The 18,822-nt window shown below is 39.0% G+C and overlaps 2 protein-coding genes across 8 annotated transcripts in view; one reads left to right on the top strand and one right to left on the bottom strand.

Moving 5' to 3' along the window:
* LOC308195932 (uncharacterized protein) overlaps positions 1 to 14,099 on the top strand; it is a 39,810-nt gene extending 25,711 nt beyond the window's left edge. For all 3 annotated transcript variants that reach the window (XR_013951949.1, XR_013951950.1, XM_080594167.1), the window contains 3 exons: positions 2,495 to 2,553; positions 3,191 to 3,389; positions 10,451 to 14,099. The gene's annotated coding sequence lies outside the window, so the exon portion shown is untranslated. The remainder of the gene's footprint in view (positions 1 to 2,494; positions 2,554 to 3,190; positions 3,390 to 10,450) is intronic.
* CDIN1 (CDAN1 interacting nuclease 1) overlaps positions 14,100 to 18,822 on the bottom strand; it is a 126,294-nt gene continuing 121,571 nt past the window's right edge. For 4 of the 5 annotated variants that reach the window (XM_080594165.1, XM_080594160.1, XM_080594164.1 and 1 more), the window contains one exon: positions 14,100 to 16,968. In XM_080594165.1, coding sequence (XP_080450291.1) covers positions 16,833 to 16,968 — 136 coding nt within the window. In that variant the 3' untranslated portion in view covers positions 14,100 to 16,832. The remainder of the gene's footprint in view (positions 16,969 to 18,822) is intronic. The other variant, XR_013951944.1, reaches the window with a different exon arrangement.

Genomic DNA, 18,822 nt, shown 5'->3' with positions numbered 1-18,822 from the left:
CAGAATGTTCATCTGAATTCTCAAGGCGGTGCATGTGGTGAACATTAGTTTTCCCTTTCCTTTTTTTGTCAAGGTTGGCTAATGCTTTCTTTTCTTCACAAATACTATACTGGTAGGTGAAGATGTCTTCCACATGTGTACAACATCAGGGATAGCAACATCAATGATACAAGGACCTTCTTTAGGTGTCGTGTGTAGTAGTAAACAACTCTGTGTGTATTCAGATCTCCCCAGCAGCGTGTTCTGATACTGCAAATAGCTCTTAATGAAGGAACATGGCCTGGAAAGAATTGGGAACTGGAGGGAGAAAAGCATGCAGTATTTACTTAAAAACAGGAGGGGAAAAAAAAAAACAGTTCAGTTTGTGCTTCTGAGTTTAATCTGCAATATTTCATTCAATAGTCTGTCTTGATCCCAGCCAGTTATAGGAATGTGATATTTATCAGTTGTGACACTTTTTCAACAGGAAACCAAAAACGTCAGTGATCCACTTATTCTTGGTTACCTGCTTTCTTCAGCTAAGCCAGGTTAGTGGTTACCTGTGGGATGTTAGTAATGATATGATTTGGAGCTTCTATCAAAACTATTTGGCTAGTGAGAAGACATTTGATAAGACCCTGACAGGTAAAGGGGAAGAAGACAGCTGAGAGTTGAAGAAATACTGTAGGGCTTTCTAGAGCACTGAGGTTTGCAAATGCTGTATTCCTTCTGACAAAACTGGAATGCTCTGCCTGGTGTTGTGGACTGGTCTTGTGTTTTCTGGCTGCATGGCTTGCAGGTTATTTCTAGGAGGTGATCTCCTGCTTGCACTGAAAAACTGCACTGGAAAAGCATCTTTATGCAAGGCAGACGAGTGGGGAAGCAACAGGAAAAAAATTCAGGGCTATGAGAGCTGCCACCTGTAGAAATAATCCATGACTATGTTAATACTTTCAAAGAGCATGAAGGTCACAGCTTTTCTGTGGTTTGGTCCTTAGGTAGCAGGTCAGCTGGGGAGGGTTGTTGAGGGAGGCTCACAAGGTTCAGCTTTGTCAGCTAACTGTGGTTTACCTGGTGTGATGTTCTCGGTGAGCAAGCTTTGATGTTCCTCCACTTGGTTATTTTTCAGAAGTTTGAAATACAGAAGTCAGATGAGATGTGATCTCTGGTCAAAGAAGGGTGTCTCCAGGCAGTTCAAGAATATACTTTAGCTCAGGATAAGCCAGCTACTCAAATGTGTGTTCCACTAGAACTGAAGCAGCTGGTATGTAGGACTGTACATACTCACCTGTGCATGACCTCTGATGTAGTTTTAAAACTTGAAACCCATTTCTTTCTCTCCACTCCCTTCATCTGATTTAAATGTACAGGAGATGACTTACCACTTTGTCTTGTTTTTAGAAGTCTATATGTTGCAAAAAAGCTTGTAGCACTCAGCTCTTCCGATCTCCCCCATACTGGTGATTTGGCACTGTAGTCACACTGTTTTCTGTGTTAGACCTATCTAGTTGCATACCAGAACAAATGCGATTGACAGATTTTGAGGCTTTAAACTGTCACATGATACTCTCAGATGCAGCAGTGACTTCAATGGTCTCATCTCCACTTTCCTGGTCAAATTGGAGGAATAAAAAGCAAGCATTAAGAGCCCCCCCAGATTTTAAATAAACAAAAAAGGACCCTTGCTTTAGCTGGGTGCTTGTTTCCATTCTCTTTTCTCATGTCATCCCAAAGAAAAAGCACTGGTGGCTCCTAAATGTGTGTATCGAGTGCTGGCAGCACTGAATCATTGTGAATTCTGCCTAAGAAAAGAATGACAGTTGATGGGTAAATGTTTCCAAAAAGGTCTGAAACAGACATGTTTACTGAATTAGATCCTTCGAAGACTTCTATTAGATAGTGAGGGTACTTGCTTACTGCGGCTATATGAAATTAAACTATGAATTACTTCTCATGTCTTCTCCCCCCCCCCCTTGCCTACTGCAATGATTTTCAGTATTCTAGTAGCATGGAGTAGGGACTTCAGGCTCGAATAGGAGACTGTATCTTTAAGAACTCAAACTTCAGAGGACTTGCCAAATCCTGCATCAAATACCAAATTTGCAGAAAGAGCATTAAAAAATATTTGAACTAAGCGATTAATTTCTTGCCATCTGGAAAACCACAAGCAGTGACAAAAGCAACTCAGAAATTCATATGCCATTTATAGGCTCACTATTTCAATACAGACTATTCTGCTGTTTGTAGCAGCAGAATAATGTATAACCAGTCATGACTGGCCTTTCAAACATACCGGAACAGACAATCCTGTACATAATGTGGAATCTCTATATAATGATTGATGTCCAAGATTTATGATGTTATAAACTATTGGTTATGTTGTTTTGACAATGGAAAAATTAACGAATGAGACAGATCTGCCTGCAGTGATGAACTGTATCATAAAGAAACACTAAGAAAGACAAAACATTTGGAAATTCTTTCTGAAAAATAACATTTTTGCTCTTTTCACAAGGAACAAAAGAAGCCAGAAACATGACAGATTTCATCAAGAGAGCTGTTCACAGATTAAAAGTAGGTCTGATTTTTTTGTTTTGCTGTGCTAGACTTCACTTCTCAAACTACAGAAGAGTGAGGCGAGTGTTTTCAAGCTTATAGTTTTTTTTGCTTGTGTGGTGAATGTCTTCCTCCTGCTAATTCTGTTGTATCATACAAGAACTGCATGTGTCTGGGGGAGCTCAGAAGGTTGAACAGAAGGCATACTCAGAAAATGCCACGTAAGATCTATTGTGATCTTGATGTCTGCCTGTTAAACCAGCAAGGCCCACTCATGTAATGAGCTGTGGTGATGAACTGGGGGTGTTCAGCACCATGTAGGACCTGCAGCTGACTATTTCAGTGTAAAGAGACTTGAAAGGCTGCAAACAAATATATGGGACAGTAGGAGCTGAGGCTTGCAAATCTTTGAATATTGAAGGAAATGGGCTACTCTGTCAAAAGATAACCCTGACCCAAATGCCTTTCAGTGAGGGAGTTATTAAACACAATGTTTGGGATCTCCTGCTTCAAAATGCCTTGAATAGCTTGGCAGCTCTTGTCTTAGTTCTCTGTTAATCTAATCATAAAGATCTTATCTAAAAGGAATTGATCTAGATGCCTAAACTCAGAACAGCATTCCTGCAGATTGTGGTTCCAGATGCTCATTTTGCAGGTGTCTGAGGCAAATAACACCTCCACTTTTGATGTCAGACTTCCCCACAAGCTGATCCCCATGTCCTGGAGCACCTTGGCTGTACCACCATCACCCTGCCACTTTGTTCCAACATTTTTGCTGGCTAGGATCCTGAAGTTAGAGAAACTTCTCTGTGGGGCTTCATCTATATGTTAATCTAAAAGGAGACCTACATATGGTAAGTCAATCAATCTCTACTTGAAGTACAAGGATACAAACTTCTTACAGAATGCATATGGGAGGAGAGTGAGTTGCTGTCCCCCTTCTTACACAATGTCATTTTGGTAAGAGCATTAATATGTAGTTGTTTTTCTTCATGTGAATAATAGATCTAGATTGACTGAAGACATATCCGAAATAGGACTGTGCTCATTCTTTTTCTCGCTTTCTGGCCCATGAAGTTTGAGTTCTTTCTGCATCAAAATGACTGTGGCAGATGAAAATGAAGGCTGTTAATTGTGCCCACGGGTTTGAACTCCCACTTGGGTCTTTTTGATCCCAAGAGGGTGCAGCAACCACCTGCCTTTTCATGCAAGTGTATTGAGAGTGTGCTCTATCTTCTGTACTCGGGAAGAATTTTCTTCTGTTAGGACAATGTACAGGCACTTAAGCTTTTGCAATGGGCTTACCATCTATTTCATGGGAATCAAAGCTTAAATGATCTCTAGGAGAGAGAAGTTTAAGCTATTGCTGACTGCACGAGAAAAATCCCACTCATTAATTGATTCCTCAATTAACTTCTTGGAAGATATGACAACAAGGTATCTGTTGTAGTACATGTATTGTCGTGCAGTGCTTCAGACTGTAGTCCCTGGCTTTCTAAATTAAATGTGTAATATCCTCCACTGAACATCAGTGGTAGGGCTAAATTAATTTGAAGAGCTGTATATAAGGCTTTTTAGAGCTGAGATTAGCACCTTAAATGTTTTAGGCTTATTTCTGTTGCTAACAGTAGTGAATTGCACTGAGGAATCTAAGATGCAAACCTGTGTGCTGCTTATCTGTAGTTCTTTTCAGATTGGGTATGTAGCAACCTCACTGTGTCTTGCTTTGGAGAAAATTGTGCCTTGGTACACAAGATACAAAAATAGGCTGCAAACACTTTTGGTTTGTGCTGCATAACATTGCCTTTGAATGTTGTGGGAAAGAAAAACCAACTGAACAAACCGACCTAAAATCCAAACAACTGGTAAAACGAACAAAAAAGCAAAACCCTGAAGTTTAGAAGCACAACTATACATGGGACATAGTAGCTGTGCTGTGGTCCATTTGCTTTTCTCCAGTGCAGTATTTGGCAATAAACTTAGTTTTAATTCCTGGGTTTACCCTTGTCAGAGGTGCAGTGGGAAAACAAATACCTTCAATGTTGTGAGATTAGTGATGTTTGAAGAATAATTTGCCAATCCTTCAATAATAGTAGCAGGACAAATGTTAGTGTTCACTGGGACTTCTCAGCACGAGATGTGTATATCAGAATGAATACAAATACATTTTGAAGTCAGAGGCAGGTATTTAATCAGAGTTTTTAGTTATTGCTGTAAGAGGTCTATTTTTAGAGTTGTACTTGGCTGCTGTTTGTTGGGATTCCTTCCTGCATGGTTACCATAGTCCATCTGCTCTATAAACTATGAAGTTAAATACCTTCCAAAGTGTATAACAAGCTAAGATGAACACCTGGGTCATCCAGCTGTTATTAACTCTGCTATTCTCAGTTCTAGCACATGAGCTGTCCAAGGCAGGCATCTATCTTCACAAAGTTCATGGTTTTGTATGTGTCTTCATTATGAAAGTTGTCCACTTAAATTGCTCTGTGCAACTAAATTGTTTGATAGTCTCAGATGAGGTAACTAGATGCTTAGTTTCACACTAAATGGCTTTGTGCTTCAAGCTATAAACTTTTGATGAAAGTTTCTAGAAGACTGTCCCATATGGAATTGCTATTAGGGCCAGAGCTTGCCTCCACGTATTGGCAAGAGCACAGCTGCAGTACGGCACTGTACGGTAGTTGTGGAATACACCAGTGATGTGTTCCAGATGGCACAGCCAGGGAAGCATCCTGCATCATCCATACAGCTTCAGCTGCATTCACTAAGACTTAAGCTCTGTTTCTCCAAGTGAAACAGTTTAGGACAAATTCACTGTATAAATCCCAGCTCAATCCCCAATTAGCCTAGAACCTGAGGAAAATGGTATCTGCTTTTTCTTACTAGTGTGCTTGCTAGGCTTTTTTATATCTTGCCATCTGATTAGCCAGAAATAGAACAGACCCTTTAAAGAGACAGTTCTTCTTGCAGTTCACGAGTCTCTGAATTCACTCTGCCTGAATGATTTCTGTAATAAACCTGCTAATTTTACAAGTAGAAAATCCATTTCTAATGGGTCAGCGCAGGTTCTGATAGTCCAATTCTCATCTTCCCATTTCACACATTAGGCTAGAAGTCCTCCTGGCTGTCTTTGGTGTTAACTGCACCTTTGTAATGCCATTATGTTCAGACTGTGCTTTCAGTGACAGTCTTTTGAGTCTGGAGGTATCGTGTGAACAGACTTTCTGATGAAATAAATTTCCAGGCCTCTGGCTGTGTGTGTCTTGGCCTACTAGTGTTCTTGGCAACTTTTTATTTTGTTTTCCTTGAAGTACTTCAAAGTTTTCCTTCTTTCTTGTCTTTGCTATAATTGCGAAACCAACAGCATTCACCACTCCCACCCACAACAAAAAACAGCTGAACAAAAAATCCAAACCCCAAACCAAGCACACTTAAAATCCCTCAGTGACACAGCTAACATTTGGGGGCACAAGGAAAGGACATCACTGTTGTATTGCTGCTTCATTATAGCTGCATTCATCTGCAGGTTCAAGTGTTTGTTTTAACCGTTTTAACCTCCACCTTTAAATGGTTAGTTCATTGTAAAGATGGGGGGAATATGGGAGGAAGCAGATAGAGTGCATTTCAAGACAGTTGTATGTATGCTCATTCCTTGGTTCAGGCCAGCCATGTCTTAGTCCCTATGGGGACCCATCTTGTTTAGCTTTCATATGTTTAGAAATATGGAAGAATGGTGGGCCTGTGCAACACTTGCCTTGCGAGCAGCCCAACATCAGCACTCAGTTATTTGAAAATTTAGCACTTTTGTGATCTGAGCTTTGTTTTGGGATGGTTCAGTGACTCAAGACATGTGTTTTAAAAGATGAACCAAATATTCACTGTCTGATACAGCATATTGTAAGATTATTTTTGGAACAAATCAGTTGCATTTCTGAAAGCTGTGGGTTTAACTTTTTTGATTGAATTCAAGTAGTATTTTATGTGCCCTTCTCACTAGATGAACAATGGCACACAATTTTATCAGCTCAAGGGTAACGTTTATATTATGACAAACCTCTGCACCTTCTATGTGCTCATCTGCCATACAGTACACTTTGTGCCACAGATGCATCGAAAACTTGTCAGTACCCTGGCAGTATCTACATCTGGGTACTTTTGGCAGAAGCTATAGACAAACAAGAGAAATGTATTGGCTGCGTGTTCCTTCTCCAAGCATTGGGTTTTAAATTGCATCACTAGAGCTTTGCAAGTCTGTGTTTAAGATGCTTTAGGAGTGGTGATTTACAGTAGAGGAGATGACCTGGGTCCCCAATTTAAGCAGATAAACTGAATCAAGGTCATTTCAGAAGATGACATTACTCCAGTTGTGTGGTCAAATGGAAATTCCTAAAGTGAGAACAGTGCAGAGAGATGAAACAAACTACACAACAAAACAATTATTTAAAAATATCTTTTTTGTATATTGGCAAATGGAAAGTATTTAGCCAGTATACAAGTCTCACAAGCTGCCTCTCAATCTGGACCTGTGGAGCTGAGAGAAAGCACCGCAGAGAGGAGAATAGAGACAGTGAGAAATCAAAATAAGACTGCAGACAAGGGGAATATGCTGTAAAACAGCTTACAACCCCAAGCCAGGTCAGTGCTAACCCCATTGGTGGTTGAGTGCTATAGGACTAGATGTTTAGAGGAACTACATCTATCAAATTAGTTACGTTTTGGTTCTTCAGTCGCTGGCCCGTCAAGGCTGGGGTTTCATCCTTATGATGGGCCCTCTCCTTTTGTTTTCCTCTGTTTTTGATACATATCAAATGCACCTTGCCAAAGAATTCAGGAAAATGTTTTTTGATATCCTTGAAGGAAATATGAGGCCAAGAAATCAGAAAATGCTTTGCTGTTTAGCTGTTAGTATTTATGAAGACAGGAAGCCATCACTTATGGGCTTGCTATACAAGGGCTAACTAGACAGAGGAAGTCTGTTGTAACATTGTGCTTTAACGTTGTTGGTGCATCAGTGGGAAGTACAGTAATGCATTTGCCTGGCTAACATTTAAAAGCATAACTTGTGTTCATTAAAGTCATAAAGTGTCACTTGTGAACCTGCTGGTGACTGTCTCTAAATGTGTGTGTGTTTTAAATGCTGGAATAAAGCACATGGAAAGGGAGCAGGGGAGATCAACAAATTGAATCAGATGAGAGAGACAACAGTAAAAACCATAGTGGAAAATAACAAAACTTCATTAATGAAACTGGAAACAAACAAAAAAGCCAGTACCCTAGAGACAGCCAGCAGAGTATGCTGTGAGAGAGAAGCTGCCTTTGACTGAGGAGACGCTGCCTCTTGCTGCATACAGCTCAGCAGAAGCAGTCCCCGTCCCCTCTGGCACAGGATGCCTGTGTACTGACCCAGCGAGGTGAGGGGCTCTCAAGAGCCTTGCTGTGGCTGCTGCACACCAGGGCAGGGCGAAGCACAGCTGCCGCTGAGCCCCTGGTGACAGGGGGCTTTCCTCTGGTGGCCTTCCTGAGGCTGCAGGCTGCCTCAGGATGCATGAGGCTTCTCCTCGCTAAGCTGCAAGAACACCTGTGGCCAGGCTGGGCATCTGAGAGGGGAGACTTCTGTTTGTTTTCATGAAGCAAGCAGAGCTTTGTGCTGGGTACTTCTGAGAGAAGAACTGGACCAAAAGAGTATAGTAGGGAAAAATGGGGAAGAAGCATGACAGCACTTTTCTTGAAAATAAAAATAGAACTGACATGTTATTAATACATGAAAAATAATATTTTAAGTAAAACTGAACAATGGGAGGAGTGAAGCAGTTCATGATGTTTCACCAACAGTTCATTGGTGAAAGAGGACGTGGTTGGAACTAGATGATCTTTAAGGTCCCTTCCAACCCGAGCCATTCTATGATTCTTATTTTGGAAAATGTAGCCTGTTAACATGACAGCAGCACTGCAGAAGACCAATAAGGCTGAATGAAGTACAGTCCCTAGGTATGAATAAAAGAATAAATCCTCAGACACCATGAGTCAGTGTGATGCTCCTAAACACAGACATGTGTGGTGCTGCACCAGTTCACTGTCTTGGATCTGATTTAACAATGCAATGGTGTAGGGATATGAAAAACTAGAAACAGATTTGTAGGCCCTTGCACGTTGTCTGGGGGCAGAGAGGAGGAAGGGTAAGAGAAATCCAGCTCTGTCTGGTGAGCATTCAAGACAGGGCTCTTGCAAACTGAATGCCAGGTATAAATAAGTTTCTGTGCCTGAGTAAATAACGAAGGGAAGAGATGTGCAGCTTGTAAAGTGGGGATGGGAGGACTGTAAACTGCACACTAAAGACTCGCTATAACAAGTGGTAATGTATTTTCCCTCTAAATAGACTCTTCAGTGTTAGTTTTCCAGTCTAACAGATACCTCACCTGGGACATTATTAAAACTCCCCACTGTTGTTCAAGTCTGAGAGACTTTATCTTTGTATCTGTCTTCAGTTAGGTACTTACTCAAGTAAAGCTAATACTATCTCCAGTCAAGGAACATAAAACTGCTTCGCATTGCATTAATGGGCAGGATTGTTTTAAGTCCAGTGTGGATTAGGTAGATGGGAGACAAAGCTCAGTCTGTGATACTTACTGTCTTGCATTCCTGTGACACATCTGCTTGTCAAGCCAGAAAATGTTGCTGTTTCCCAGGGTTGTGGGTTGTTGGAGCACAAACATCTCCTAAAACCCTTTGGTTGCCTACTGAAAACCTTGTAGGAAGGTTAGGGTGAAAGAAAAGCGCAGGAAACCTTGGCTCCACTGGAGCCTCCAACTCTCTGAAGCTGCAATCATCAGTAAAGCTGAGTATTGGGTCAGCAATGACAGGATTGTGAAGATTATTAAACCAATTGCAAGAATTGAGAGCCTGGAGCTTTATGGCAAATGTAAAGATTTAGATAAGACAGTGGAATATGTTTCTAACCAAAAATGGATAGTGGAATGGATCTACACAATTTTTCTAAGCATCTCCATCGCTGGAGGCTCTTTAACAACAGGTTAGACATTTAAACTGATCTGTATTGCTTCAGGAAGGATGGATCTGTGTCTTGAGATCCAACTGTACCTAGACTGTCTTTTCAAGATAGGTCACCAGACCATTTTTCTTCTAAATGTATTTACTCATTTATATTTAATACAATGCCAAACACATAGAAAAGGAGGCTGCTTAAAGCATGTATGGGAACAAACTGATTAAATTAATTTTTATTTCCATTCATTATGGAGTTGTTATGCTGAGGCAGAACACAAAATGGGGAGTGTGATGTGAATGCTTGTTATGGAAAAGCAAAACAAAAAAAATAAAGGGAAATATTGGATTTTTTTTGTGGACTGTTTCTACACCATTTTTGTTTTCTGGTAATATACCATGCATCCCCAAAGTTCTTTTAGAAATGTTCATAACACTTCTGAAGTACTTCCATGCAGCTTCACACGGGAGACAGCCCAGAACACAACAGTTCCAGCTCCAAAACCTGCCAGCTCTGTGTAGGGTCTAGCACAGGCTTCTCAAGGTGCAGCTCATCCACTTGGCTGTGCCATGCCCTGTCAATGTCACTGTCACTTGTCAACTTGCAGAAATGTCTCTGTACTCTCCTCAACACTTAAACATGGAATACTGTTCTGTAAGGTATGGATAAGTATACTGTTGTTGCCCTTTACTGAAGACCTCTACCAAAACACCTATAAAAAAAAAAGCAAACAAATAAAATAGGACTTTTGAAAGAGAGAGGGTAGCTTTTTTATTAGTAGCAATAATAATTACATATAGTAATATATAATAGTAATATATAAAAGTATACAGAGTAATATATTTATAAAGAAATCAATATTTATAAATATATAAAAATAAAACAATTATATTACTTTTCTTCTCTCCTTAGGATGTGAGCCTAGGGAGACTTCACTTGTGTTTGTACAGTACGTTGTACTTACGAAGCGCTGATCCAGGTACCAATCTCTCATTCTTTGTAGAAAGGAGATGTTACATATCATAATACATAATGCATTTATGTCTTCATTCTACAGTTGTATACTTTGGAAGCCTGAATTTGCATAAAATTTGTGATCTTGACTTGCTTCTTGTTATATTTTAAATAATTATTTTTAGAAGTATTTTTAAATATCATTATTGTTTGGAACAGTTCTGTAATTGTTTGATTGTTTTACATGTCTGCTTTATGATGAATGCTTGTGCCAAGCAAACAGTAGTTGCTGTATGAATGTATTGTTCTGTGCTAATACTTCTCCGTGTTCCTATTGTTTAAATTAGGAAAGTTCTTAGAGGTAAACATTACAGTAAATCTGTCTCATCATAGATGCTTGACTGGACATCAGGTTAAATCATTAAGTGCCATCACTTGTGTTTAAAAAAAAGTTTCTGCCAGGTATTAGGTGGATTCACTTTCTAGGAAAATTTAAGTTAGCACTAACGTGCATTGCAGTGCCCTTCATGCTATCGCTGTTTGAGGCTACAGCAAAAAGTATTTACACGATATAGGGGAAAAACCCCTCCTCATAATGAGAATAACCTTAGCCACAGATATTTCTCTGAGAATTAATAACTAGCTGGGGTTAATGGTCACTGGCTTCACCTTAGGCCCTCAATTAATCCCTGAACCTCAATTGTTATTACCTAATTGACTTAGTTTCATTTCATTTTAACATCTCAAAGTGATCTTCCTAAAATCACCGTGACAGAGTAACACGGTCTCTGTAGATGTGCACTGACATGGTTTCAATATTGTTACTTTGTCTCCATACACTTCCATTGACATTTCATTTTGTTTTGACATTGCAATGCCACATCTATGGATCTGCGCAGATGACATGCGGTTGTTCAGGTTAGGTGAAAGCCAGGAGTGAGGGGAGGAAGTCCAGGGGAGACTAATGTCTTAGAGGACATGATGTCAGCTAAAAGCCACTAAACAGAACTACTGCTACTATTGTGAAGAATTGTTATCATTGTGAACGTGATTTTTATGTTTGTAGAGGGAAGAAAGTCAGATAAAATTTCACTGGAAATCATCCTGTTTTTTCTTTAATAATAAAGGAAAAGTCTTTTCACTTAGGTCAGCTTAGGAAACGTAGCCTGAAAAACATACCAGGTAATGCATTTAAAAAGAGGTTATTCGATATTACAATTTTGCATTTATTTTAGGCTGCGAATAAATTATGTAGATCTTGTGTGTTCCAATAACATAATATTAACGCAGCTAGCTGAGTACTGTAAGATGCAATCTAAATCAAGAAAGAAATCTTTATAAAAACAGGACATCAAAATGAAGTCTCTTTATTATGTAGAAAAGTTTTCACAAAGTCTTTTGAAGCTCTTTGATCCAGCTTTGAAATAATTTTAGTAGATTACTATTGTATGAAAACCGTAATTTATAGTAGCTGACCTAAGCTGCTCTTTGTATAACAGCCACATATGAAACAATAGCAGGAAAGTGAAAAACACAAGGGGGACTAAAACTGTTCTGTTTATTATTTAGCTCATAATTACATCTTCCTTATTTAATCTTTTGAATCCTGGCATGTTCTTAATAATACAGGTTCAAATAATATTTACTATACACAGGAGAGTTAGTTTTGAGTAACGCATTTAGACTATCCAAACTTTGTGTAACTTGTGACCTTTCCCTAACCTAAGCGAGGTCTATTTTATACAGATCGTCCTAGATAGACGGTTTCTCTATAAATGGCGAAGTTGCTGCCAAGGTCCCATTGTTAGCTAGCTCATTTTTCAACAGGCACACTCGAAGTTCCTATCACACAACTGTAAAGAGCAAGCCCTTGAGGTTTCTTTTGTCAACGTAATAAAATAGTTATTTCTGAATAACCTGCAAATCCACAACAAATAGCCCTTTGTGACTTAGAATAACATGATAGGTGTGATTTTGGGGGTTTTCTAGGCAGCCTGTTATTTTATTCCATAGCATTAAATTAATACTTGAGCAGCATTGGTCTTAACATATTTATAACCTCATTCCCCAAAATTACAAAAGCATGTTTCTTACAACTGATCCTCACTCACTATTCACCATCTAACTGCAGAAGATCCCTTTAGCAGCTATGTAAGTAGTGAAACCAATTCAGCTCAAGTAAGAGGAAGAATCGAGTTCAATTCCATGCATTTTTTTAATTGACCCTTGCGGAGACATAATCAGCTCTGGTAAACAGGAACAACCCATAGGATGTATGAGCTTTTGCCAGACCAACTGCGGTTCAAAAATGGGGAGCTAGCCATCTTTTCCCTTTTGAACTAAGGAAATTTTGGCACAGGAGGGAAGCCAAACCTTTGACTTCCATAGAACTTCTCAGAAAAGCACTGCTCAAGCTTGGCAGGTGCTTGCAGAAAGCCAGTCTCAACAGCCAAATTCCTAATATAGGCCCTGCCCATGTTCTAGTACAGATGCACTACCTACTGTCCTTTGTACAACTGTGCTAGATAGGAATGATTAAACTGTATTAGAGCTCTGCTCTGTCAACATTCCCAGCCTGTGGAAATGACCTGAAATGATATTTCAGACCAAGAGAATGCAGAACAGCATCACAGGTCTGTTACACCGTGGGGATATACAAGGAAATGTGAGGGCAGTCCACCCAGTACCAAAAGCCACCATCTAAGTTAGAGTAAAGGCAAAATTGCTCGAGATGGTGGGTGAGCCCTAACACTGAACTGGAACTGGAAACAGCACTCCTCAGATGTACTAGCAGAAACAGAAGCAGGCAGTAGAAAACATAGGACAGATTTTTTCAAAGGGGAAACAAGGGTAAATGATACTGAGTAAATAAATGAGAAATAGTTCAACAAGATGAAAAAGCAAAAGGGCAGGAAGTAAAGGCAAATGGAAAGGGCCATGAATAGTCTTCTCTAGTAGCTTGGATGGTAGAGAGAACCCAAAAGGTGGTGGAGAAATCTGAAAGCAAAATCTGAAAGCAAATACCAGGAAAGAATGAGATTTTTGAATAAGCAAGTACAGCAAAATAGGATAAAAAGTGTTTATGAACTACATATACTATTATCATCATAAAAAAGTAGTGAGGTAAGCACAGGAAGACATTTGGTTCTTTTTCTTCATCTTTAGATCAGAAGTTTTGTTCAGCTCTGAGCTGGCTTTAGGGAAAGATTATTCAATTCATGCTAGTAATGAGCTCCCAGAATACAAGAATGCTAAAATTGTTTTCTTAGTTTGGACCGATGTACACCACAGTGTGCCCTGCAACAATTGTGCTGTTACTCTTATGCAAGGAAGTTTTACTTCCATGTTCAACACAACTGCACCAATTTCTAAAGCTTCTAACAGGCTTTATTATAGTGTTTGTAAGAGCAGATGCTTGGCAAGTCTATATATGCCAGTAAGAACATCATTCAGTTTTATGCACACTTCTGCTTTCTGGCTTGGCATAATTCATTAGCAGACTCTACAGAATACTCCATAAAACTGGATATGGCTTTAGTGTTAGGGTTCTAATGGCTACATCATTGTTTAAAAAAAAAAAAACAACAAAAAACAACCCACAAGCAAACAGTAGTCTCTCCTCTTTAATACTTAAGTTGATGTTTACATCCGATAAACAGAAAATACACAAAGGAGGTTTTCTTGCAATATAAAAGTTGGAATAACAATGTAGTTTTAATTTTTATGATGTCCTGTTTTCAGCATTTAAAGTACTGACACAGCATAATTTTTTGTGGTGGCAAAGTTTGCTTGATCACACTTAATTTAATTAGCACAGTATGCACATTTTTGTGGCTTATTTCAACTTCATTCTAATACCAAGATTCTTAAAGGGGTCAATATATATAAAGATGAGGTCAAAACTTTAATCAAAGACAGCTGTACTGCTTTCCAACCTGTTATGTCACAGCATTAGGTAGAGGAATAAATAAACAAATACAAGCCTAACCTGATTTATCTGTGTGTCCCCACATAAATTTGTTTAATGTAAAAACAAATAAAGCAAAGCTTTGATGGAGGTTGAGCAGAATTTTCAACATCTGTGCAGATAAATTTAATTTATTCAAAAAGAAAAAACAGCATTAGTGCATTATGTAAAAGCTGATTTAAATGATTTCATACAACAGAAAGCATATGCACTAGCTAAAACAAATTCAGTTTGCCCTTAAAACCTATTTCACTTAAACAACCATTACTTCTGAATTTTCTCCTACAATAATGCACAGTTATTACTTTTTTTACTCTCCTCTTGATTTTACACATGCCACTAACCTAATCCACAGTTAAAAGTCCCAGGGGCAGCAACACCCTAACTGCAGCTTCTGTGTAGCATCAAGCAGGTACACTTCACAGATTGCTTCTGTGCATCTTTATGTGCAGATGCATAAAGCTGGTCAGGTAAAATAAGCTAAGCACAGTACCTTAAATAGTTGAACATAAATGAGTTGCAGGTGTTTGAATATTTTTTTTAAATAAGTCTTTTCACTAGAACACATTCAAAACCAAGCAAATAGTCTCTCCATGCCAATTGCTCATTGTAGTGGGGCTAAACTAGCTTATCTCTCAGCAAGGAAAAGAGCACTTGGAAGACTAAGGATATTTTTTTTTCTGACAATGAAAAATTTGTCAAAATGATAAACTCCTCTTTAAAGCTTACTAGAAAGTGTTAAGAACTAAAAATTCAAAATAAAAATACTGTGCATGCATCTAAAAAAAAATCCTTTCTTTAAACTCAAGGTGAGACTGCAGAAAGTCTGTATGTGATTTCTGAAGTCATACCGATGCACAAAGTATCACCCCAACTGAAAAAAGATGATGAATATGCACAGTAATGTTTTAAAGACCCTTTCCTTATGGAAGAGGTTATAAACTTGTGCTTTAAGGGGACTGTTAATACTGTTAATACACCTCTAATTCCACAACAGAATCTGTACCTCTGCCTAACTGCTGTTGAAATCTGGACATGGGAACATACAGACAAACTCTTGCTGACTGACTGTTGAAAATATTTTGTCCTTTCTTGAATGTCTGTTAGCAAAGAAAAGAGTAGTGAAAACAGCTGCTGGGCTTGGCACTATTTATTAAGAGATCTCTAACTTAGAGCAAAACTGAGTCCAAATATTGCTCCCTGAGTGGTGCTGAGTATAGAAAAAATGAGATTGAACCCCTTAAAATTTCAAGGGGGGCTAACGCCCACCTCAGTGTATTTCCAATCATGGTGGTTCCAACAAGAGAAAAATAATTATCTTACAAGAATACAGGAGTACTCAGGAAACTTTAACCCACTTGTATGCTTTATCTGTCCTATAAGAAGCACTGTTTTATCTTTTTTCTACTCCCCTTCTTGAACACCAGCAAGATAATCTTCTTCAAAAGTAACCCACATAGAGAGCCCCTGCACACTGTTCTTCTAGACTTCAGTATACCAGAAAATTGCATGTTACAGTACCTACAGGGGTTAAGACAGATTCATTACTTAAGAGAACAACTCCTAGGTATGGATTCTTGGGTGGGGAGAGAGAGAAGGGAAGACAAAACACAAGTTATTTTGGCATCATTAAACTTTTTTTATAAAAACATGACTACATACCACAAAGTTCACAGGCTCATATACATAAAATGAATCCTTGCTTTTCACTTCCACTCCCTAAAAATCCCCTAACTCTAGTTATTTTTTTAATAGTTAACTTGGGATTTTTTTTTTAAAGCAATGAGACAGCAAGGAAACATACACTAATTATTCTCTAAATATCTGGCTTTTTACTGTAAGAGCCAGAAGTTACATGATCCTGTCCTAGCAGTTGGGCTTTATGAGCTATGCACGGTATTGTTTTAAGCCCCAGAATAACAGCCTTTACCAGTTTTCCACCCCCGTGTAGGTGTTTCAGCCAGATCACTAACACTGAATAAACTTGTGAGTGAAACCATAAAGTCCCTTATTTTTAAAGGTGACTCTGCAACAGGAATAAGAACTAAAAGTTGCACCTTTCATCCTCTGCACTTTTTTCTTTGTTTAGAATGCTCGAAGAAGCCATCCGGAAGGAAGAAAGATTATGAGTATCTAGGAACTAGCTGTTTGACAGAGACAGAAATGCTGATAATGAGTGGGTTGTGTCTGTCGTTTTTGGCTGATCACAACAGAGGTCTGAAGCAAAACAGAAACTCTTGATATGTTTGTGTAAAGAGGCAGTAGCATAAGCACGGGCAGCAGGAGTTCAGCTGAAGTTCAGGGCAGATGCTGCTATTAGTTTACACTGCAGGAAAGTAAAATTGCTTCCGGATTTACCTCTTCCTCCCACCATCAGCGTTGAGCCATGCTGTGTCGCAGAGTCACAATGTCAGTAGGAAAGCAGTCTTTTAGCAGGATACCACGTTCACGATGACAGTCCAGCTCTTCAATAAATCCATACCAGTAGATCACTAATCCAGGGCCAAATCTATCAAGCAAAAAGGAAAATGAATTTATGTGGTTGTGCTAGGTGTACTTTAATTCCCCACCTCTGCAATTCCAACGCAAGTAAATCTTCTGCTAATTTCACTACCAAATTTGAGAGAGTATTTGACCTCTGCTTAATTTGCAAATTTTAATCAATGTTGAATTGATATATATCATTAATGTCACATTCCATGAATAAAAATCCTTGTTAGAGACTCAAACAACCTACATTAGTCTTTTTTTCTTTGAATAGCCTGCTCATGACAGTAAAAACAGACCAATGTCTTAAATAACATTTAGTAACTTTGACACATACAGAAGTTACTCTTGCCATGCACTCAGCTTTTTTAGATTTGGATATGTAGGCATTAGAAATACAGGGGTTGATGCAAGTCCCAGTTCATGCAAATTGCAATACCACAACAATCAACAATGAATCCTTAAAACATAACTTCTATAATGAATTACTGTTCAGGTAATTATTAGTGTAAAGCAGAATTCGTAGAGAAACAAAGTTTCTGCTGTAACATCTCTTGAATGTGCCTGAGGAATTCCTCAGATATTACTAGCTCTGACTGATCCCCACTAGGCAATCTCAGGAAGTAGCCCTGTGGACTATTTTACCCATCAGGAAGTTCAGACCTTCAGGCTGGGTTCATAAAGAAGTAATCACTATCAATCACTGTGTACTGCGATATGTTTTGCACATCAGTTTCACGTTTTTCCTACTGAGAGCACTTAATTAAAGGGCAGCACTACTTTTGGTGTAGTGTTGCAGGAATTTTACAGTGAAATCATAAATTATGAATGTTGGGTTAGTAAAAGGATGTCTAAAAACAGAACTGCTTTCTGTAGTCTAGCATTACAGCAGTCTGTACAACATTAGGCCAAAAAGCTTTTTCTTTCCTTGATTTATTATATGCTGTAGTGAACTTGCCAAAAACAACAGTGCAGGATGAGCTGTTAGATACCGTCTGTACAAGAAAAAGTTCAATAGAATGTCATGTAATGGTTTATATGCAGAGCTGTGCTGAGTACTCAACCAATATGGTAGCCAGTTTTTGTTAATGTTTAATTATAATAAAAATGCACTGGGGGGATGCACAGTAACCTAAATGTCCACTCGGCAGACAATGCAAGCACTCAAAACTGTGGGCAGTGCCAGACTGGCTTCATTAGGGTGGTTTCTTTCCAACAGTGGAGGGAAAACTCTATTTGATGTGCTCGTGTAATAGAACAGGCATCAAAGGAAGAAGAAACCCCTGTGGCTTCCTCCTGCCGTTTCAATTAGATATGGTAGTCTTTTACCCGAAACTGCTGCATAGTGTTGTAACGTTTTCGTTTATGGCTACTGCTCTCCGACTTAGAAGAGGCTGCAATTTAGTGGCTGAGTAAATTACCCCTCTGCATAGCTGAGGCCACCTTGGCAAATGGTATTTTTGAAACTGAAAGATGCCATTTGAAAGTAGAAAGGTTAAAATGGTGACACGTCCAGATGCACTAACTAGCGTATTCCAACATGTTTAGTACTGAAGCAAGCACAGACTAAAAAATGGCTCCTAAGTTTTCCCTGGCCGGCCAACAACTTCAGCCTCCACTGCTTCTAAGGACCTGTCTCCATTCCCATTTTTTGAGGTTCATGTGGGACAGTACTGCAACAAGGAGGCCAGCTAGCCTACATGCAGCAAGGAGCTAGGGTGGATGTACTTATGTATTAACTAATGTTATTTTAAAAGCGGAAATCTCCCTGCGATACAGATCCTTACGTTTCTATTGCACCATTTCATGCAGGGCAGAATTAATGAAACATACGTGAGTACTTGCTCAGTAGTGTGTTTACCTGGTAAAAAACTTG

Source organism: Anser brachyrhynchus (genome assembly GCF_964034855.1).
Source record: "Anser brachyrhynchus genome assembly, chromosome: 5".
NCBI lineage: Eukaryota > Metazoa > Chordata > Aves > Anseriformes > Anatidae > Anser > Anser brachyrhynchus.
This window is presented reverse-complemented; position numbering and strand designations above follow the sequence as displayed.